Source organism: Canis lupus, chromosome 1 (assembly GCF_011100685.1).
Source record: "Canis lupus familiaris isolate Mischka breed German Shepherd chromosome 1, alternate assembly UU_Cfam_GSD_1.0, whole genome shotgun sequence".
Taxonomy (NCBI): Eukaryota; Metazoa; Chordata; class Mammalia; order Carnivora; family Canidae; genus Canis; species Canis lupus.
Genome location: NC_049222.1, coordinates 13,715,691 through 13,740,035, shown reverse-complemented (window position 1 = coordinate 13,740,035; position 24,345 = coordinate 13,715,691). Strand labels below are relative to the sequence as shown.

General features: G+C 38.6%; 2 protein-coding genes across 3 annotated transcripts in view; one reads left to right on the top strand and one right to left on the bottom strand.

Moving 5' to 3' along the window:
* The window catches only part of VPS4B (vacuolar protein sorting 4 homolog B), a 34,326-nt gene extending 11,128 nt beyond the window's left edge, over positions 1-23,198 (bottom strand). For both annotated transcript variants that reach the window (XM_038525854.1, XM_038525852.1), the window contains exons 1-7: positions 22,912-23,198; positions 12,286-12,397; positions 11,000-11,156; positions 8,809-8,876; positions 5,093-5,212; positions 2,128-2,284; positions 1,595-1,743 (exon numbers count right to left, since the gene is read on the bottom strand). In XM_038525854.1, coding sequence (XP_038381782.1) covers positions 1,595-1,743; positions 2,128-2,284; positions 5,093-5,212; positions 8,809-8,876; positions 11,000-11,156; positions 12,286-12,397; positions 22,912-22,938 — 790 coding nt within the window. In that variant the 5' untranslated portion in view covers positions 22,939-23,198. The remainder of the gene's footprint in view (positions 1-1,594; positions 1,744-2,127; positions 2,285-5,092; positions 5,213-8,808; positions 8,877-10,999; positions 11,157-12,285; positions 12,398-22,911) is intronic.
* Positions 23,199-23,310: 112 nt separating this feature from the next.
* Positions 23,311-24,345, top strand: part of SERPINB5 (serpin family B member 5) — a 77,557-nt gene continuing 76,522 nt past the window's right edge. The window contains exon 1 of the mRNA XM_038525855.1: positions 23,311-23,596. The gene's annotated coding sequence lies outside the window, so the exon portion shown is untranslated. The remainder of the gene's footprint in view (positions 23,597-24,345) is intronic.

Here is a 24,345-nt window from a genome sequence, read left to right as displayed (position 1 = left end):
AACAAAGGCAAAAAATGCACTATTAGGACTTCATCAAGATAAAAAGCTTTTTCACAACAAAGGAAACAGTCAACAAGACCAAAAAGGCAAAGGACAGAATGGGAGAAGATATTTGCAAATGACACATCAGATAAAGGGCTAGTACCCAAAATCTATAAAGAACTTACGAAACTCAACACCCAAAGAACAAATAATCCAATCAAGAAATGGGCAGAAGACATGAAGGGACATTTCTCCAAAGAAGACACAAATGGCCAACAGACACATGAAGAAATGCTCAACATCACTTGGCATCAGGGAAATACAAATCAAAACCATAATGAGATACCACCTCATACCAGTCAGAATAGCTAAAATTAAGAAGTCAGGTAACAACAGGTGTTGGCAAGGATGTGGACAAAAAAAAATCCCACTGTTGGTGGGATTGCAAGCTGGTGCACTCTGGAAAATAGTAAGAAGGTTCTTCAAAAAGTTGAAAATAGAGCCACCCTGCAACCCAGCAATTGTGCTACTAGGTATTTGCCCCAAAGATACAAATGTGGTCATCCAAAGGGGTACCTACACCCAATGTTCATACCACCAATGTCCGCAATAGCCAAACTATGGAAAGAGCCCAGATGTCTACCAACAGACGTGGGAGATATATATAAATATAAATATATATATATAAAATATATATATGTATTTATTTATTTATTTATATAACAAATTACTACTTAGCCATCAAAAAAATGTAATCTTGCCATTTGCAACGACATGGATGGAACAAGAGTATATTATGCTAAGTGAAGTAATTCACAGAAAGACAATTATATGATCTCACTCATATATGGAACTTAAGAAACAAAGCAGAGAATCATTGGGGAAGAGAGGAAAACGTAAAACAAGATGAAATCAGAGAGGGAGACAGATCATAAGAGACTCTTTTTTTTTTTTTTAAAGAGACTCTTAATCATAGGAAACAAACCAAAGGTCACTGGAGGGGAGAGAGTGGGGTGATGGGGTAACTAGGTGATGGGACATTAAGGAGGGCACATGATATCATGAGCACTAGGTGCTATATAAGACTGATGAATCACTGAGCTCTACCTTTGAAACCAATAATGCATTATGTTAATTAGTTGAATTTAAATAAAATTTAAAAAAGAAAAAAAAGTGTGGTGTTTTAATGTTAAAGTGACCCGAGAGTCTCTCTGAAAAAACTATATTTAATCAAATATCACATTATTCAAATATAATGCAAATATTCCCGAGAATCAAATCTTCTAGATTGCAGACAAATACTATTCATATTCTTCTCAAAATATTTCTTAAAAGATTTCATTTGAAGTTTATACGTTCCTTTTGCTGATACTGTTCGTGGTAGGTTATAAGTGAGTATGTGGATCTCCTTACTGTTTATGCCAGAGCCCTACAGATGATTACAATGGGGTGCAGATTATGTGTGCATATGCAGGACAATCAGAATGAAACATGGCATAATGAAAACACTTAGTCAGCTAAAATGGAGAAATTTGGCTCGAACTTTTTCCATTATTGTGATAACAGCAGTTATACAATAAGTAGAAAATATTTCAGAAGTCAGTACCCCTACCTTGCATTTGAACTAGGAACTCAGTCTTAATTCTACGGGCAGCTTCGCTCTCATTTTCACTTCTTGAGCCACACAGAGAATCAATTTCATCAATGAAGATAATGGAAGGCTTATTCTCTCTGGCAAGTTGGAATAAGTTCTTAACTAGCCTAAAAATAAATAAAAGCTTTCAGTTTCTTAATAAAAACAGTAAATGACACATGACTTAATAAAAAAAACCTAAAATAGAACACATACAATATTATAAGAATTCTTAAGATTCAATCATGTTTTGGTCCAGAAAATAAAAATGGTACAGTTGGATAATTCCATTTATGATTTATTAAACTATATTATATGTAACTACATATGTTATCTTTTCCTATGAAATGAATTTCAAATGAGGGACTGATTTCACAGAAAAATGAATATTTATGTCACTTCTCTGAATGTCTATGAATGATGTAAGAAAATTATTACTTTATAGACTGATATAATGATTCCAGGAAAGAGAAAGTAAAAAACAGAAAAGAAAAGGTCAACTTACTACTTACTTTTCACTTTCACCTAGCCACTTAGAGACAAGGTCAGAGGAAGATATTGAAAAAAATGTTGAGTTGTTTGCTTCTGTTGCTACAGCTTTGGCTAAATAGGACTTTCCTGTTCCAGGCGGTCCAAATAACAGAATTCCCCTCCACGGTGTTCTCTTGCCTAAAATTTGCATTAGAAAAATAATATGAGAATCTCACAACTGTTAATTTCTGTTACTAGAGACATAATTCATACTGAAGAATACTGTGGAAGAGGTTTTTAACTCTACAGCTATCAGAATAAAAAACTTTTTTTAAATTAATCAAACTAAGGTAAGTATGTCTTAAAAGTATCTCATTTGCTTTTCATAGGGAACACTTTGTCAAAGGCGTTTGCACTGATATAATCTTTCTAGCAGGAAGTTCATTTACTTCACTCATTCATTCAACCACTATGTACTAAAACCACAATGTATAGACAGAGAACTATAAACACAAAAGGATCTCTGCCCTCCCTGGGCTTACAGTCTAAAAGGCACTTCCTGATTGTCTGCTATCTGCAACACTCAGTATCAGTATACTGTAGGATAAACTATGTCCATACAGTAAGGGCAGCTGGAAACATTTTCTTTTAAATATTTATGACTCTTGAGAAATGAAACTAACACAGTCTGGTTGATCTGTCCCAAAGTTCTATTCAATTCCTGATTCCACAGGGAAGCGTAGTCTAGTATTATAGAGAGCATATTCTTATTCAGATGGTTGGGTAATAAGGAGATTCTACCACCTGAAATCCTAGTTTTGTGAAAATATAACAAGTGAAGAAATCAACTCTTTGTATTTCAATTTTCCTAATAGGAAATAATGCTGCCTAAAATAAAACTGGCTGAGTTACATTTGGTAAAACCATGAAATATACATTTAAAAAATTTCTAGGTCGAAACTGGACGGGGACATGGTAGCTACATAAGAACGATATGCAGATTACTAATGGCAAAACTAACTACTGTTGTATTTATTGTTATGAAAGCCTCAACTTTGAGTTGAATTCTATCTTCCCATTTTAAATGTCTGAAATTGTAAGTCTGTGTTCCCTTAAGTGTGGTATATGTGACTGGTGGCAGATGGAGTACTTTTTAGGTAGCATACAAATACTTTTTATTTAAATACATTTTTTTTTTAAAGACTTTGGGAGACAGTGAGCATAAGAGAAAGCATGAGCAGGGAGGCTGATGTGGGGCTTCATCCCAGGACCCTGAGATCATAAATTGAGCTGAAGGCAGATGCTTATCTGACTGAGCCACCCAGGTGCCCTATTTAAATAATTTTTAAAATGTGTATTAGAAAAATATTAATTTTTCCATTTATAGTAGACACAAAGCAATGTTTTATTTTTTTTTATTTTTATTTTTTTATAAATTTTTATTTATTTATGATAGTCACACAGAGAGAGAGAGGCAGAGAGAGAAGCAGGCTCCATGCACCAGGAGCCCGACGTGGGATTTGATCCCGGGTCTCCAGGATCGCGCCCTGGGCCAAAGGCAGGCGCCAAACCACTGCGCCACCCAGGGATCCCCAAAGCAATGTTTTAAAATGAAGTTACTACAGAAAAATAAGAAAGATGATTAATAAGTTCAGTTATAGGCAAAATGATCTATAGTGTTAGGAGTCAAGTGATCACCTCTGCAGAGTAAAGAACTGGCAGAGGGACTTGTGGGTGGATTATTAGTATTATCTCTTGGTATGTGTGATGATGATTACATAGATGTACTTTCTGATCATTTATGAAACTGAACACTTTTAGGTTCCTGCTAGTCTCTATGTCTATGCTGTACTTTAATAAAAATTTGCTCAAAGTCAGTGATTTAAAGGAAAGTATTTAAAAAATAGTAATGGTACACGTATATGGAAATAATCAGAAACAAGATACATAAATGACTTGTGTTTTGAAAATATTGGTGGTAAGTAATAGAAAATGAACTCAATCATGCTTTTGTGCCTTTATAGGATCACGATGTCAACTTTTACACCGTTAATTTTGTATTTCTGAAGTTAGGTTGTGAGTCATAGGTGGCCTGGTGGACAACCAGTGGCCCACAGGTTCTTTCCTCATCACTACTCTATATGACATCACCCTCTGGACCTAATTCAGTTTGAGGCCAATGTCACAGATTTGCTCTCTACACAAATCAGCTGGTTTCTAAAAGGGATATCCTGTTGCACTGTTAGACCGCGGGTATAGCCATACCATAACAGAGGCAGGCTATCAGTCACAACAAGGACAATGTGAGGGAATGCTTCAGCATATACAGATCACCTGCTGCTGGAGCTGTAACTTCAACTACACCACGAGGGTTGGCTTAGCAATATTCTCCTCACAGGGAAAATGAATTGTCTCCAGAGGATAGCTACTTTGTCTGAAAATATTAAATAATTCTTGCTCTTTTTAAAAAGTGGGGAAAACTCTTATAAAACTAGTACATGACCACTGGAAAAACATCAGATGAAACTTCAAAGAAAAGGTAAAAACCATCCATAATCTTATCTCCTAGGCATAACATTTTTATGTCAATCTGTCTATATTTACTTCTCAGCATTTATTTAATAAATGTGAGTCATACTACACATATTGATAACTTGTGTTCTGATATTTATGTATATGTGGACATCCTTTCATGTCAATTATAACACAGAGCTAAATTTCTTAATGTAGACCTACCCTGTATTTGAATGAGTGCACAGTATTCCGCTGCATGTTGGTGATTTAGCCTATGCTTTTCTGGTTGACATTTGGGTCTTTTTGTAATATATGTATATTGCAAATACATGTACAAAATAAATACCTTTGTGCAGAGGTACATCACCACCTTATAACAATTTGTTTACGGTGCTAACTTATAATATGGTGATAAAAATCCATAATGCTCTACCTCAGCTGTCAATGTGTTTTTAAGGAATCATCAAAAAACCTATTTCACAGTCATCTTACCTGTAAAAAGATGAGGAAATTTAATAGGTAGTATCACAGCCTCTTTAAGTGCCTCTTTGGCTCCTTCAAGACCAGCAACATCGCTCCATTTCACATTTGGTCGCTCTATAACAATGGCACCTACAAAAGAAGTATATCATCTTTAAATTAAGGAAGACTATTGCATCAAATGTAGAAGACAACATGAAATAATGACATTCAAGAAATACATTATAAAACTGGAAAAGTTTTATCTATAAAAAAACCTTATTGAAATCATGTGATTAGGAAGTAATTGTGGGGCAGAGTCAGCAGGAGTCAGAAAGCTGGGCTGGGTGACTGGCTAACCTAGGGTAGGTCACTTAACTTTTCTATTTCTGCTTCCTCACTGTAAAATGAAAAGAATACTATCTGCCCAAACCACTTAAGATGGGTTAGTGGAGGGATAAAATGACATAATGAATATTAGTGTGTTTGGAAAATCACGAAATATTGTACCAAGTGGTTACAAATCAGTTTGAATGCACTGATTCTGAAGTACTGAAAGTACCTGTTCAATGGGGGTTGATCAACTACTTCTTTTTAACAAAAATACCCAGTGATCTAATGCTCTCCTTAAGCACCAAAATAAAAAAAAAAACTTAATAACTTTAATTGGTGATACAGACAGACAGATGGATGGTTGGATGGACAGATAAATAGTAGGGAGAATGAGAGGGAGCGGATGATGAAGGAGAGAAAGAAAATGTGCTCCTGTAGATCTGCAATCCTTTCCTGAGATTTGTTAAATTTTCTTTTTGGCTTCTAAATACCTACTTAAAATTTTTTTACATTAAAAAGTTATCTGTACGATTTAAGTTTTCAATACAAGATATTCAGAAGCCACAGCAATTGTTGCAGTAAGAGTCCACAAAAGGTTTCCTCTAATATAGATTAGCAAAAGTTTTCAATCATCTTTTATCAAAAACTTTTCCAAAAGCTGATTCTAAGGCGATGTGTAATTTTTTTAAGTATAGCAAAACATCACCACTTACACAATCCACTGATTACCAATGAAGTTAGTTTTATGGGTATTTCTTCTTGCTATGAAAGATCATTTATTATTATGAAAGTAGTTATATTACATGACCTACTTATATTATGAAAATCTTTAGCTATAGATTAAAATTAAATGAAATCTGGATGCCTGGCTGGATCAGTCAGAGGAGCATATGACTCTTGAGATTATTTAAAAAAATACAATGTTAAAAAAAAAAACTATAAATACTTTCTGCATTCTAAAAGTTCACATTAAGTATAAATTAGAGCCAATTCACCTTTTCTATGTTCCATTCCGCTTAGTATCCCAACATGAGAAAATATTTGTATTATCCGATAGGATTTTGTAATAGTTAAAAAAAAAAAAAGGAAATTTACTTTATATATAAGCAGAATCTGGTCAACTTAAGTTTTTTCTAAGTATGAATATTCTAAATATGCCAAAACTTATCTTCACATTTAACTAATATTTTTCAAAATGTAAAGGTCATTTTAGAATGTTTAGTGATAAAAATTATTTAGGTAAAAACTAATATTATTTAATAAAAGTAGTAATTTAAAAAGGGGAAAAGGATTATTGGGAATAAAGGCCAAACAATTTGTTTCCAATTAGATAAATTTATTCAGTCTTTGATTATACTCATGTTATTAAACCTCAAAAGTCACTAAGCATCAAAACAGTTAACAGAAAACTCAAATAATAAATTCTTTAACTTTATTTTTTTAAGATTTTATTTGTTTATTTGTAAGTGAAACGCAGAGAGAGGCAGAGACATAGGCAAAGGGAGAAGCAGGCTCCCTATGGGGTGCCTGATCCAAGACTCAATCCCAGGACCCCAGGATCACGACCTGAGCCAAAGGCAGACGCTCAACCACAGAGCCACCCAGGCGTCCCAAAATTTAAATTTTAATATATAAACACTGCTCTTAAAGTCATAACTTAAAACAGAAATAGAAGACTTAAAATACTCTTTCAGGAAAAAAAGGAAAGATTCAAAAAAGGATATTATACAGTGAAACCCACAAGCAAACTATTAAATGAAGATGGAAAAAAGGACTCTGAGATATGATAGGCTAGGACTCCTTTCAAGCTCCACTTCATTCTGAGATTCCAAACAATTTCCTCATTTAAATGTTTTCAGTGTTTGTATTTTTGTACATCTCTGGTTCTTATTATTACCGAATTTGAAAGAATGCCCTAAGGAGGGAGGAGGGAGGGAGGAGGGGGGAGGGGGAGGGGGAGAAGGAGAAGGAGAAGAAGGAGAAGGAGAAGGAGAATGCCCTATTAAAAACTGGTCTGTACCTTTTCCTGAAACTAAAGATACGCTCCAGCTTTTACTTTGTGGGGGAGAGTGGGAAACAAAACCAAAAGGATGGAAAAAAAAATACCAAAACACCTTCTGCCCTAGAGCTGAAGTCAGGCCACTTGGCTCAGACCGCTGGATGGTCCAGCAGAACTGACTATGAAGTATGTGTCCCCACTGCTGTGGGCAGTGGTGGTGCAGCAGCAGACACTCAGCTTTTCCTTTTGCACTTTATCCACCACTGAAGTTCTCATTCATAAATTATCCTCACTAACTGTAGTGTTTTTGAGATATTATGCTTATAGTATTCTCCTATATATCCCAGTGGGGCTGGTAAAACAAATAATAGAATAAAAATGAAGACACTAGTTAGTATGGCGAGACTAAAGGACTGGCTGAGCGAAGTATATTCATCATTCACTAACCAACGCTGTGCCTATACAATGGAAATCTTCTCAGCCATGCATTCTTTTTGGCAAGATTCAAAGTAACAAAATATGTAATATTCAACCCAACAATTAACATATCAAAGAACAATCAAATCTCAGTACACAAAGCCAGCAATTAAAAAGATGCCATTTTAGATACACATAGCTACTACCATTTACCGAGGCCCTAAAATTTGTCAGATATAACCTGGCAGTTTTTACACTGTTATAATATTCTATCTTCCCAGAAATGAAGGTATTAGTAATTTCCATTTTAGAGCTGGGGTATTCTACTCTGAGAGGTTCGGGAACCTGCCCGTGATCAGATAGCTTTAGAGCAACAGGCTCTGGAGAGGATTCCAGATCTGAATGGAACCAAAATCCATACCCTCTCATCATGCACTATACTACAAGCACAGGAGAATGAAAGGCTTTTTATAGGTGTAGAAGGTAAAAACAAAGCTGGAAGAGATAAATGTAAATGGTAACACTGAAACAGGATAAAACACAGATGAGAAAGGTCTAGAAACATGAAATAAATCATCAATAATAAGCTACAGCAATAGCAATAAAAGCCAAGTGAGTCCCAATTCACTCTGTTCCTCTGACAATTTGGAAATTTTAATCCGTCAGATTTTACAATGTGCTAGAAGTATAAATGCTACCTTTTCTAAAAGGAGGCAAATAAGACAAAATGAAAAAGAGTAAGTTGATTGACAGGTTTTTAAAGGCATATATATAAAAACCAAACAGTATTTTTACTACACGGGAAAAACCAACCTAGTAAAGACCCTATCAGGTAAATTCTATGAAAATGGACAAAGTCAGCATGTGACTACTGGGAACCAAAGCCAGTTCTTGAACCTCATTTGAATACAGGGGAAAAAAATCAATTCAAACAGATAATTCACTATGAGGTTTAAAACAAAAATAAGATAGTATATTTAAAAATGAAATCTAAAGCAACCTTGAAGTTGATTCTGTAGTTTCTTTTTTTCAGGATCATCAGTTTCTCCTTCCCCATCACTGTCATTCCTAATAAAAAGAATTTAATATATTCAAGTGATCACTCATTGCTAGCAAAATAAGGCAAAAATTAAGGAAATATTAAACTGAAATACCTATACCTTAAGTAGCAAAATAAGGCATTCACATTAAAAGTTATACTTATTACTTTTAAGAGTATACTAAATAAAATAGCAAGCAGGCATATTATCCATCAATATGGAATCATGAACAGGAAAGGGGCAAAAAGACCAGAATGAAGGAACCAGCTCCAAGTTCCCATGACATACCTATGTTATGTACAAACGCATAAACACATGCCCCCACACCTCATTCCACAAAAGACTTAAGATGAATTACAGGAGAGTTGTAAACTACATAAAAATACCAAATCAGGCAAACTATGTATCAGAAAAAGAAGCCATAACCAGGAGAGAAAAACCCAGAGCATTAATTATTTAAAAGATATAAAGTTCTATAATCCTTAGTCTGGGGGTTCCAAAGAAGAGATGAAGCTTTTGATGAAAATGAAATGAGACCAAAAGACAAGTAAATCAACCACAGTATTTCATATCTGCGAATGTATTCTGAAAAAAAATAATTTAAAATGAGTTTAAAGCTTTGACTACAAGGATAATCATGCCTACACTGTTCCCAAAAGGGAAAAAAATCAGAAATAAAGTATGTTCAATCATAGGGATTAGCATATGACAGACTATGCTGCAATCTTTGAAAATGAAGCTGTAGAAATAGTTTACTGAGACGTTTATAATACACTGAATGAAAAATTGATAAACCAAAAAATATGGCATTACATCATTTTTTTTAACACATAACATATACACGGAGATTAAAAAGCTTGACAGATTTTTCCCCCAAATGGGACTAGCTTGTTTATCATAGGATGGTGGGGTTATGGGTTAGGTACAGACTGCCAAGTGATTCACTTGATATTCACTCCAACCTTGTTCTACCATGCTTTCTTGTACAATGAAGACCGTACTTATAAAATACTGTCTGTCCCTTCTGGGCCTCCTTGCAGCAAGGGCTCCACATGAAACCCAAGTTCCTCCAAGAAGTGGAGGCAAGCTTCGAGCGAAAGCCCTGGCTTGCTGAGGGAGCTGTGGCAGAGGTCCTACTGGATATGGAATCCAAGCTTAACTCCAGGCCCCCACTGCAAATCTGTAAGGTTAATACTCTATAATAAATCCCTTATTGCTTAAATTAGCCAACGTGGATCCTGCTATTCAATATAGAATTGGCATCTCCCCACTGGGTAGCCATCTCAGGAGGGGACACTACAGGGTCTTCAAGCAAGACCACAAAAGCCTCAACTCACAGGGAGATGACATTTCTGCTGGCAAGGGTGTCTCAGAAAGAGTCAGGGGTCCAGGTACTCAAGGTTAATGCAATTTTTCCCAATAGTTTTATTTTAATTTTGGAGCCCCAGTCTTCCATTAAATGGCCCAACTTTTATATTTGAAACCCTGAAGTTGAATCTATGCTGAAATTCAATAATCCATAAGATCTGCTAGGGTAATCCCTAAATAATCCATAAAAATCAGGTGGGGTCTGATTTTCGTTATCTCAGTGCTGTAGGTACAGAAGATAAAAATATTCTCAAGTGTCACAAGAACTCCCTGGTTCCCTGACCACGTCTTGAAAAGAGAATAGAAAACCTTGAGCTTGTAATTCTCTTCATTCAGACTCTCCCATGAGGTTTGAAGCAGGCAGTCAACTCTAGTTCCTATGTTCTTATGTCCTTCAAGATGGCGTTTGGTAGTAGCCACAAAGCCCCTGAAGCACTGCCTTCAAGACATTCCATTCCTGATGACCACAGGGGATTATCTAAGTAACTCCTATCGCTGCATACCATGGACTCTGAGTATCACATCTTCTAAAACTAACCAGAACCTCCTGCCTTCAAACCCAACCAGGCCATATAACCCCATCCCAGAATCTCATTTCTTATATGCAAGAGACTATACATTCCAATAAAACTTTATTTTCAAAAACAGGCAGCAGGTCAGATCTGGCCTATGAGTCATGGATTGCCAACACCTAGTTTCAACAAAGTGAGCAGATTTCACAAATTAAATGTAATTTTATCTTTTAATTAGATATAATAAAATCTAACACTCTAAAATACATACCCCTTCTCATCAGCTGGACTTGGCTGTCCCTCTTTCACTGGCTTCTGTGGAGTTTTCTCTTTCTTTTTCAGATATTCCTTTAGTTTCTCTGCTCTATCAAGATATTCTGTACATTTTGCCCTAATACTTTGCTTGGCTTTATCACCCTGCGCTTCATCTATTAAAGGAAAATGAGAGAGATTTTTCTATTAGTATTTTACACAGACAGGCTGAAACTCTTAGACATGGTATTGAGACAAGGACAATCTATTTTGGGGGAGGGAGGAAGAGCATCTCTAGTTCATCGTAGCCAATGATCATCAACTCTTCTCTGCTTCCTCCAGCATGGTTGGAGGCCAACAGCATGTCTGAGTCAGAAAAGAGATTTGAGCAAGACATTAAGATATTTTAAGTTAATGGTAAATAATAAGAAATTATTTAATATTTTGTGGGTTTTATATACTTCCTGTAACATTTTGTGATAGTTGAAAGCTACTTGTCTCATACAAAACCAATATAAGACAAACAGAAGTAAAGCAATATTAATCATTTCCATTAATGTCTATGTAAACTTTATTTCATAGTAAAAAAATGACAAATCCCATATATCATATACACCAATAATATTGTAAATCTATTACATAAAAAACTCTGTGAGAGCAATTTCAAAAGCCAACCAGCAAAGCATAGACTAGCCCCACATATCTTATGTTACCATTCATTCTTAGTTTTACTTTTATTTGCCAGAAAAACCTCAAAATGAAATAGAGAAGCTCAAAAGAAAATTCTAAATTATCCAAATGCTAAAATTATTCAAAAATAACTTAAAGACATTTTTTTTCAAATGCTCAGCATTATGTTTAAGATCAATGAAGGCAGTATTTTTTTCCATCTGTCCCTCACTGTCATACCCTAGTGCCTACAACAATACCCGGCACACGGTAAGCATGGAATACATATTTAAAAAATATACGAATGTTTCCCAACCAATTTTTTAAAAAAGTATTTAAAAGAGTGTTTTCAAGGATGTTTAGAAAATGTCAGGTACATAATCTGGGTACATTACTAGTAAAATAAAAACTATTTCCAACAACTATATGGTATTTTAATATGTTTAGGTATACAAAGTAATAACTATGATAGCTGTGCACATTTGTTTGCTGAGTACTTAAAAACTGTTAACAAGAAAGGGAGAATTTTTTGCAAATGGATGGTTTAGAATTTTTTTGGTGTTGTATTTTGATTTTTACAAATGAAATAGAATAATCTTTTCCTTTAACGTCTTAAAAAGCAAACTAAGGCCTTACATTTAACTACGTGGAGAAAATACTGAACAGCGTGTTGGTAGAGCTGAAGAGCTTCCTCATAGTTCCCAGCTTTGTCTTCCTGGGCTGCTTTGCTAGCAAGATCTACTGCTTTCTGTTGGAAGGGAGGTAAATCATACCATCAAAATCACATAAGCATAACTTTGAAGTAAGTGATCATACTGAACGTTTTCTTTTTTTTAAAAAAAGCAACCTTAAAACAAATCTGTCTGTTCCGGGAAATTCTCAAATCCAGTTGTTATAGATGAAGCATATAACAATAGTAAAATGTAAATAGCGTAAAACCCCTTCAGAAGCAATGGGGCAATGAAATATCAAGAATCTGAAAATACCCAAATCTTTTAATCTAGCAATCATCTAAAAGGTTTACTGAGCAAAGATAGTAACCAAAGAGGTCTTTTAAGAAAAACAAAACCAAATCTGAAAACTTTAATTTCAAGCACCAAAAAGACACCACACAACTGATTATTATAGAATCATTAAAATAATATTAAAAAACATTCACAGTAATATGATGAAATTTTTAAAAAAGACACAATACAATTTTTTAAAACGACTTTATTTATTCATGAGACACACACACACACACACACAGAGAGAGAGAGAGAGAGAGAGAGAGGCAGAGACATAGGCAGAGGGAGAAGCAGGTTCCATGCAGGGAGCCTGATGTGGGACTCGATCCCGGGACTCCAGGATCATGCCCTGGGCCGAAGGCAGGTGCTAAACCGCTGAGCCACCCAGGATCCCCAGGCATAATACAATTTTTACATGTAGCATGAGTTCTACTGTTTGAAACAACAGCAAAAACAAACAAACAAACAAACCAAACAAAAAAAACCCACCCCAAAACAAAACAAAAAAATAACACAGGAAAAAGATGGAAAGAAAATTTAACAGAGGTTGTTAAAAAGCCTCAAGTTTTTCTCTACTTTTTTTTGCATCTTTTAAAAATGCCTATAATGAACATGGACTTTTGCAATATTAAAAAAACCCTCCTAGAAATAGATCCATACAAATATGCAAAAGCAAGTTAACACTGGAAAAGACAGTGCTGGAGCAGTTAGACATCTATAAGCAAAAAACAAAACAAAACAAAAAACACTTTAAAAATCACATATGGGGCAGCCCAGGTGGCTCAGCGGTTTAACGCCGCCTTTGGCCCGGGGTGTGATCTTGGAGACCCAGGATCGAGTCCCACGTCAGGTTCCCTGCATCTCTGTCTCTCTAGTCTGTCTCTGTCTCTCACGAATTAATAAGTAAAATCTTAAAAAAAAAAAAATCACATATGCTCTTAAAACAGACAATTTTCTCTGGCTGACAGTAGGAGATAGGAGGAAGAAGGAAAGGTCAGAAAGAATAGAAGCAGGATGAAAATTCAACCACACTGGCATGGAAGAAAGTGGCAATGAGTCAGAATACGCAAGAGGCTTCTACAAGTGGAGAATCACCCTCAGTTGACAACCAAGAAAAAGAACCTTAGTCTGACAACCACATGAAACTGAAATCTGCCAACAAACTCAATGTGTTTAGAGCCTTCAAAAACAAACAAAAATGTAGCCCTGCAGACACCTTGGTGTAAGCCTGGTAAAACTGGGCTGAAACCCAACTGAGCTATGTTGTACCTGGACTTCTAGCCTACAGAAACAGAGATAATAAATTAATGCTGCTTTAATTTGAAAAAAAAAAAAAAACTCACAATGCATTATGGACTTAAATATAAAATGTAAAACTATAAAATCTTTAGAAAGAACAAAAATCTTTAGCATTTAGAGCTAGGCAAAGGGTTCTTAAACTACATACCAAAAAGCATAATATATAAAATGAAAACACTACGGTACGGGCATAAAAACAGACATGTAGATCAATGGAACAGAAGAGAAAGCCTAGAGATAAACCCACACACATATATGGTCAATTAATTTACCACACAGGAGCCAAGGATATCCAAAGAGAAAAGAACAGTCTCTTCAATAATTGCTGGAGGTGGTGGTGGTGGTAACTGGGTGGCGCAGTTGGTCAGGCATCTGACTCTTGCTTTTGGCTTGAGTCATGATCTCAGGGTTGTGGGACTTGGGCCCTCTCCTTGTCAGGCTCTGAGCTTGGTGCAGAGTCTGCTTGGGATATTCTCTCTCTCTCTCTCTCTCTCTCTCTCCATCTGCCCTTCCTGCTCGCACTCTCTTTCTCTCGCTAAAGTAAATATTTTTTCAAAAAATGGGAAAAGTGGGAAAACTGAACAGCAACATGGAAAACAATGAAACTAGACTACAATCTTACACCATCCATGAAAATTAACTCAAAATGGATTAAAGACTTGAACATAAAACCTGAAACCATAAACTTCTTGAAGAAAATATAGGCAAGTAAGCTCGGTCTCTGGTCTTGGTGATGACTTTTTGGGTTTGCCACCAAAAGCAAAGGCAATAAAGGCACAAATAAACAAGTGGGACCACATCAAACCTTCTGCACAGCAAAGGAAAAACCATCAACAGAATGAAAAGGCAATCTACTGAATGGAAGAAAATATTTGCAAATCGTTTATGTGTTAAGGGATTAATATCTAAAACATAAAAAAAAACCCTCATACAACACAATAGCAAAAGAACTAAACGATTCAATTAAAAAATAGGTAGAGGATCTAAACCGACATTTTTCTAAAGACCGAACAGAAGCCCAACAGGTATGTGAAACAGCATTCAACGTGACTAATCATCAGGGAAACACAAATCAAAACTACAATGAGCTATCACCTCACACTTGCCAGAATGGCTATTATCAATAAAACAAGAAATCGCAAGTATTGGTGAGGGCATGGAGAAAAGGGAACCCTTGTGCACTGCTGATGGGACTATAATTGGCGCAGCCACTACGGAAAGCACTATGGGGGTTCCTCAAAAAATTAAAAACAGAACTACCATATGATTCAGCAATTTCACTCCTGAGTACTTATCCACAGAAAATGAAAACATGAACTCAAAAAGATATATGCACCCCTGTATCTCAGCATTATTTTATGCAGCATTATTTTAAAATAGCCAAGATATGGAAACAACCTAAGTGTCCACAGACAGATGAATGGATAAAGCAATTGTGGTGTACACATACAATGGATATTATTCAGCCATAAAAAAGGGAAATCTTGGCATTTGTGACAACATGGATAGACTTGAGGGCATTATGCTAAATGAAATAAGTCAGAGAAAGACAAATATCATACGATCTTACTTACATGTGAAATCTAAACAAAAAAATCCACGAACAAAAAACCTAAGTTCATAAATAACAGATAAGAGACTAGTAGTTACAAGAAGTGGGGAAAGGTGAAATAGGTGAAGGGAGTCCAAAGATACAAACTTCTTGTTATATAGTATAGTAGGGTGACTACAGTTAATAACACTACATTGCATACTTGAAAGTTACTAAGGGAGTAAATCTTAAAAGTTCTCATCACAAGAAAACCATTTTTGTAACAATGAAAGGAGACAGATGTTAAACAGATGTATTGTGGTGATATCTCACAATATATACAAATAATGAGTCATGTTGTACATGGGAAATGAGTATATGTCAATTATACTTCAAAAAAAAAGAAAAATGATAAATTGAACCTCATCAAATTAAAAAACTTTTGGTCTATAAAAAATCTGTTAAAGGATGAAAAGACAAGCTACAGAATGGGAGAAATATTTGCAAACTATATATTCAGGAAAAGACTAATATTTAGAATATAGAAAGAACTCCACATACTCAATAGTTTAAAAAGAATCCAAGTAGAAAATCAACTGAAGAACCGACATTTCACCAAAGAATATGCTGATGGCAAATCAGCACCAAAAAGATGTCTGAAATCATTAGCCACAAGAGAAAGGCAAATTAAAACCAGCAGGAGATATCTCAAAAAATCTATCAGCATGGCTAAAATAAAAAAAAAAAAAAAATAGTGACCATAATACCAATTGCTGGTAGGCACAGAGAGAACTGGATCACTAATAGGATCACTAACTGGTAGGGTGGAAAATGGTACAGCCACTCTGAGAAACTGGTTGGTTTTTTATAAATGTAAACATGCAGCTACCATATGAACCAGAAACTGCACTCATGGGTATTTATCCCAGAGAAATGAAGACTTGTGTTCATACAAAAATCTATACATGAACATTCCGGATGTCTTTCAACCAGAGTGGAAAAACAAACTGTGGCAAACCCAAGGCATGGAGTCCTACTCAGTAACAAAAAGGAACTACCTTGATACACACAACATGAATGAATCCTAAGAGAATTAAGCTTAGTGGAAAGAACAATTCCAAAAGGTTTATATTGTATGATTCCATTTATATAACCTTCTTGAAATGACAAAAACAGAGACAGAGGGTATATTAGTATTGTTGGGAAACAGGGAAACAGGATACATGGTGAGGGAAGACAAAGAGAGGTGATTATGGTTCTAAAAGGGCCATAGGAGGGATTCCTGTGGATAGAATTATTCTGTATCATGACTAGATGGAGGAAACTTACCTATGTGATGAAACTCTGAACACATAGACAAACACACAAGATATACGTGAGTATAGGGGTGTGCCTGGGTGGCTAGTCGGTTAAGTGGCTGCCTTTAACTCAGGTCATGACTTCAGGGTCCTGGGATCCAGCCCAGCTTCATACTGAGCTCCCTGGGGAGTCTGTTTCTCCCTCTTCCTCTGCCCCTCCCCTCGTTTGTTCACCCATTTTCTCTCTCAAATAAATAAACAAAATCTTTAAAAAATACACACACTCAAGTAAAACTGGAAAATCTGAGTAAGACTGGTGGAATGTATCAATGTCAACATACAGGTCACGATACAGTACTGTAGTTTTATAAGATGCTACCACTGCGGGCAATGGGTGGAAGGAACACAGGATCTCTCTGCATTATTTCTCACAACTGCATGCAAATCTGTGATTATCACAAAATAAAAATTTCATTAAGAACTATTTTTAATATTTAAAAACACACACACATATATAAGAACAAGCATGGTTTATTAAAACATTCCACCTGGATTCAGCGAGGTGGTAAAACTGTATTCAAGAGAAATTGAGAGCCAGTAGAAAAAAGGATCACGGTTTTGCTATTTTAAATATAAGCCTATATTAAGAAAAAAAGTCATTCAAACATCCTCAAACCAATCACGTGTGAGAATATTGTATTTTGAAGCAGTTACTATGGATTGCAGATAGATGGAATGAAAGCAGTAAATGGGAGGAACAGGTCTTCCATATGTTGTAGCAGGAGGGGGAAAAAGAAACGGTATTTTAGAATTGAGAGATGTAGTTCTACATATTTCACAGTTCACATAGCCTGAACTTGAAGCAAAATTTTCAAAAGCTTGGTAAATGAGGCAGGATATAAAGGGTGGAATCAGAGCACTCATCCGCGTGACCCACTGGTGGTTTGGTGCACCTGGTCATATAAAAATGAATGCAGAAGAAATAAATTCTTTCTTATTCTAGCTACAATTTCCTTCTACTATTTTGAATTGCTGTGCCACTCACCTCTTCAGCTACACATTGCCTTCATTCGCAGTCAGTCCTCTTTTTGGCACCACACTGATGCTTAAAGGAAAACTCTTCAGTCAGTATTAATAATATAGCTCCAAATATGGTACTAATGACTTTTAGCCAGCCTTTCTCTGATGGACACGTTTGTATTTGCACTGTCCAATATGGAAGCCACTATCTACAATTGGCTTCTGAGCATCTGTGGCTAAAGTGACTGAGAAGTTTAAATTTTGAGTAAAATGTAAATAGCTACATGTAGCTCCTGTACTAGACAGCGCATGTTAAACCCTTAATCAAAGATGATGATTTGATAATACGCATCTGTTTCTCCCTTGCTGAATACTCCACTTCACCCTTGTTCCTGTTAAGGTTTTTTTCATCTGAAATGAAATTAACTGCATCTTGTATGGTTTTGGAGTGTCAATTATTCTTAATCCTGCCCATTTCCATTGCTGCCATCCTAGCACAATCCACTAACACGTGCGTCAAAATACCACGTAGCCTCCTAAGTGGTCAGTCTGCTTCCACACTCCACACCCTGAAGTTCTTATGCAACCAGTGATGGATTCCCACTGCAGTCAACAAAAGCCAACTGCTGGGTCCTGTTCTACCAGGCCTTAAATGACCCAGGTCCTGGCTCCTTTTGGGTTGCATTTCAAACCCATTAGTCTACCTTCATTCAGGCAGCCTGTGCACTGTTGATCCCTCTGCCTAGAAAATGCTCTTTCCCCCACGGGTGCATGACCATCTCCTTTGCGTCACAGATCAATGCCAAATCCCCAGAAAGGCCCTCTCTAACTTACTGCAGAGGCTGTACTCCCTCCGTCCCTGCTTTCAGCTCTCCCCTCACCCTATCCCATCACTGTGCTTATTGTTACATTTATCTGTGGATACTCACTTCTTGCCTACCTCCTTTAATATAAAGGTAAGCTCCAAGAGCAAGGAACTTCATCTGCAACGCTGCATTATCCCCAGTGCCTGGAACAGTGCCTGCACACACTGGGTACTTAACGAAATTGTTGAAAAACGAAAAAAATTCCCAATTGCTTTCTCAAAATCTTCTTCCTTTTGGTTATTCTACCTCTATCATCTCCAACAACTTTCCCCCACTGGGTATTTTCCTGTCAATGCTGTGTCTTTTTCCTATGCTCTGGAGACCATTCCCACCATCAATCATATGCCACTCTACTGCTCTCCCCAACCTAATCTCCTCGCACTTTTTTTTTTGTTTGTTGGGGTCTCCCTCAGCATAAAAATGTCTGTGAAGCCCTACCTCAGATTCACATGTACAAAACACAAACTAAAACACACCTGCTCTCCCTCATTCCTCGGATCCTCTCCAGTTACATTACTCATCTCTTCACCTCCATAGCAAATTCCCAAAGAGAACCCCAAGTTCATCATGGTTCCTTGATTCTTCCACGGCAATGCTTCCCGTGGACTGCCAAGGTCTCATACTTACCTAACTCTCTCTCCACAGCACTGAACCCTTCTAACAGAAACCTGGATGTGGCCTCCTCCTTCGGTCTTCATGGCACCATTCTCTCTTGGCTTTACTCTGGACTTACAATGATTCTTTTTCAGGAGCCCTTTTCTCTCTTTTTAAATGTCAATATTCCAGAGTTTCTATCTGGTCCTTGTATTTCCTCATCCTATGAACTCTCCAAGATGCCCACAACCTCTGCTACCATCCATATGCTATCAACTCTCAAACCCTTGTTTCAGCCTGGCCCTCCCTCTCTAGTTCTACACATATGTATCCAACTGCTCATTCAACGTTTCCACTTGGTTGTCCCCACAGGCATTTCAAACTCAAAAAGTTCAAGACCACCTGCCCTCAAATATGCCCCTTTTCTAATTATTCCAGAACAAATTCCTCCCCATTCAGATATCCAACCCAGGGATCTGAGAGAAAACCCAGACTCCTCCTGCCCCTCTTTCTAAATGCAGAGCCAAGTTCTTCCTCTTTAAGCGGTCTCTGATCAATCTTTTCAATTCTTTAATAGGTACTACACTACTTTGGCCCTCACCATCTCCCACCACACAGAACCCCACCTCCTAACCTGTGTCCCTGCTTCTAGGCCTGCTACCAGGCAAGTACACACATGGTTGTTTCCTTCTAAAACAAAAACCCAAGCATATTTGCTGATTTTCTATCTACGGTAGGATGAGGACCAATCATCTCTGTGTGGTACACACCTCTCCATGGCTTACCTAGGCCTGTCCTCCCACCTTACACACCCAGTCCCAGTCATACCAAACTAGTGTGACAATCCAGACAACTCAGACTTCAGGCCTTTGTTTACGGTGTACTCTCCACCTAGAATACCCTATCCAACTACTTCTCTGTAAAAACTCTAGCTTCTTCTCCAAGCATTGACACAGTCATGGTCCTCTTGCTGCAAAGCCCTCCTCAACACCCTCAGGCGGCCTAGACTATGCTTCCTCTAAATTTCCACTGTCTCTGGTACATACTTCCAAAGATCACACAGTATCCCCATCACACAGTTGATGTCTTCTCCCATAAGAATGTAAGCCCTTGGAAATCAAGGGTGATTTATTACTTTTATGATTCCCTAAGACTTAGCAAAATGTATGACACATTTAGGACCTAGTAAACTTGAGTTCTATGCATACTGCATTACTTGCAATTTCTCTCAACCCTCTCCAAGATTTATTACACTTCTAGACTGAGGTATGTACATATTTTTCTTTAGCTGAAACACTTCCCATTTTCTTGTCCAAAAAGGCATAACTTCACAGTGGAAAATAAAACTCCAGAAACTTACAAGCAAACAAACTTGGATTCAAAGCTAACTTCAGTACTAATTAATTACATGTCCAGGGGGCACCTGAGTGGCTCAGTGGTTGAGCACCTGCCTTTGGCTCAGGGTGTGATCGCAGGGTCCTGGGGTCGAGTCCTACATCAGGCTCCACACAGGAGCCTGCTTCTCCCTCTGCCTGTGTCTTTGCCTCTCTCTCTGTATCCCTCATGAATAAATAAATAAAATCTTTAAAAAAATAATTTTATGTCCTGGGTTAAATCCTAACCTCAATAGACTTTGGTTTCTTATACTGTGAAACTGAATTAATACCGAAGAGTTGTTCTGAGGACTAAATGAGATCACACCAAACACCAAGCAATTAGCATCAGTACCTTCCACCTTACCTAAGTTCACATCTCCTCTGTGCAACATTTTTTATCCTCGAAGAGTTAGATACGCCCTTCCTTTCTGCCCTCCCACACTAGCCTCTAATTCTATTATAGCATTACTGTGTTATTCTATAATTTTAATTTTTAATGATCTGCATTTCTCTATTAGATTATAAGCATCCTGTTATGGGAAGTTTTGCCTTGTTCAGGGCAAAAGTCATTTGTTATCTAAATATTCTTCGTCCAAATTTCCTAGGTTAGAGGGGTAAAAGGCTGAATGAGAAGGGGCACCTGTGACCCAACCACAAGAAAACTGTAACTCCACAGCCCTCCCCGTTTAACACCTGCAACATGCCTTTAGTATGTGTCCATCTCCAACTGACTCACTGAGGAACATCCAACAACCCAATTCAAATATGACGCAAACCGAGTATAGAATGAAAGTGCAATTATTACAAGGGAATAAAGATATCAGTAAACGAATGAAAATTATGTTGCGGAATGTCCAAATTACATACAAAGTCTTGACAGATGAAAAGTCAGTGGAACAACACGAGTTAACTGACAAACCAACATGGATGAAGACAGCGCTTTAAAAAAAAAAATCGCCTTTGATATTCAAAGGAACAATACTTTTATCAAAGGAACAATACTTTTTCCAAAACATTTACCAAAAAGTCCCTTTCTGAATGGGGCTACAAAACAACAACGATGACAACGTTAAGTGGTGACTGTTCTATCTTAGTAAATGCAAGCCTGTTGGAAAAGATACCGACAAAAATCAACACATGACCTATTCTTTATTCTTGATTCTAAGGAATAAGTCACAGTTGCAATTACAATGTTATGAGACATACAAGACATTTACTTTCACTATCTTTGGGGTCCATTTTCGAGATAGAAGTCCCAGGAAAGCTCCTCACTCCCCCAACCCTTTTTTTTGGTGAAATGTTGAGCTCTATTTCAATGGATCTACTTTCAATGGTGTTTCTTGGGCATCAGTTACCCCGGCTTGAGCAAGTCCTCCATTATCCTTGCAGCTTGTACCAGGCACTCAACTAATGTCTGATCCACTACTGCGAGACCAAGCCAAGGATTCAACACAGGTCTTTTATGCTGAACTTTTCCCCAAAATGACTCGGTGGACCGGGGCTCCATGAAGCTAAGTCTCATTCTAAATATCTCTGAAACCTCAGGTCCATTCTGGGGGTGGGAAGCACTATTTCTCAAATTTCTCTTCTCGATGGATTCCATACAGGTAAAACAACTACGTCTAACAGCTTAGGAGTCCAGATCATGTACCAAACTCCGTACCCGCTGCGTACGGTGGGGAGGTGGAGCCACAGAAGAGCTTTAAGATCACCCCTGATTTTGTATACATTTTGGGGAGCCACAGTAAGGCGCACACTAAGGCACAGCTCAACGGATTCATGGATTCCTCCAATTCCAAGGCTGTCCTCATAGTTCTCTTCGCCTGACAGCTAAAAGAGAAGGGCTCTGCCATACACGAGCTTGAGGGACCGGACGACCAAGACCACCTCATCTTCCACTGGTTCAGAGCCGCGCTTTGCAGACGCCACGTTCCTTCCTCTCTCTCAGTGATTGGAGCGTCTGTGCCTCTCATTCAGAGCTCTGCCCAGTTGGTTCCAAAGACGGGAAAAAACAAAAAACAAAACAAAACAAAAACCAAAAACCCCACCCCACCTCAAGCAAAGCGAAGCCTCACCTGGCGGGTGGGCGCGGGGGACCCGGGAAGCGGAAGCGAAGAGCCCGCCTCGCCCACCTGCTGCGGGGGCCGGCACCGCCCGCCTCCGCCAGCCACCCGGGCGCGGCCGCGTCCTCCCCCGCCCCCGCCCCCACCGCACCCCCGCGCCGCCCCTCGGCTCCTGCTCTCCAGGGGGCGGGAGAACGGTGGTAAATACCTGGAAGTTGGCCGAGGTGGATGCCATGGCGGAGATCCGAGGCGGCTCTGGGGGAAGAACGAGGACAGAGGAAGCCAACAGCGGCAAAGTCGAGTCGCGCCCAGGGTAGCCCCAAACGTGCGCAGGCTGGTGGCTCCCGGACCCCGAGCCCTTTCGGGGACCCGCTCCAACACCACACGGCCCTCCGACACCGCGCGACCCTTCTCACAAAACTTCCGCAATTCTAAGCCCCTCGGGGCTCTCGTCCCGCCTCTGGTCTCAGCTACTTCCGCTTTCGTCATCAGCACGCGCGCCACCCAGTCTCCAGTCACCCCGGTCTCGCCTCAGCCCCCAGGTCTCGCGAGGACGCGCGCTACGTCCCTGAAGCCTTCTGGGACCTTGTGGAAGTGAGGCTGGGCGCACGCGCACTGCGGCTCTGACCTGGCGCCCGGGAGGCCACCTGGAGTTCGTTAAGATCTGTTCTCCTTTCTTCTTTTTCCAAATTCTGGCTCTTTTCACTCCACGTCATGGAGCGTGCTCTGTAGGTCTACGGCTTTGAGTGAAAAAAAACTCACCCCAAGACCCAGCGAGCGGTTGGGCCCCTGGAGCCCCTTACTTGCGCCAGAGGGGGCAGTTCGAGCCCCTACCTCGGGACTGTGGAGACTGCTGCTAGCGCCATAGCACCGTGTTGAGCAGTGAGGCCTCGGTAAGCTTCAGGGCTTAGTGCTCGACGCTTTACACCCCGTTCAACAAGCGTTTCTCGAAGGGTCGTCTTGCTTTACGAAGCCCCGAGAATGTTAAAAAGATACGTATTGCCGCTGCCTTCAAGAAGCCCACGGTTTCGGTGGGGAAGCAGGCTCCCGAACACAAACCTTGTGAAGCTGGCAGCTCAGGTGTCTTTTATACCATCTCTAAAGGAAGGTTAGCGGCCTGAGAGGTGAAGTGTTTTGTGTGAGAGCCCATCTCAGGGATCAGTCTCAGAACTAAAACAAGACCTCTCCTCGGCCTTTCTGTTGTTTGTGGCCCCCAAATCCCCTTTTTCTTCTTCCTTTCAGAGTTAAGATTCCCAAAGGGAAGTGGAATAGATACTTGATCGTTCCTTCATTTTATTTCCCACTCACTCTCTTTCCAGTCACCTGGTGTCTCCTAAATAATGAAAGTACTTCCTTTTCCCTTCCTACTAGGTATTGTCAACTACTGAGTTCTTGAAATCCCACATGTAGGGAGACCTAATATTCTTTTCCTGTCTCCTTCACCGTCTCCCCTTCTCACTCCTCTCAACCTGCAGAATTGCCTCAAGGGTCTGATGTCCTCTTCTCTCAAACTAATTCGTCTCTGCTCATCTTCTCCACTTCCTGGGCTTCAGATCTCAATAGAATAGAAATGGCTTCAAATTTAGATCTCTAGGCCCATGCCGTCCTCTGCCTAGCACTCATAACCTCCCAGAGATCTCCA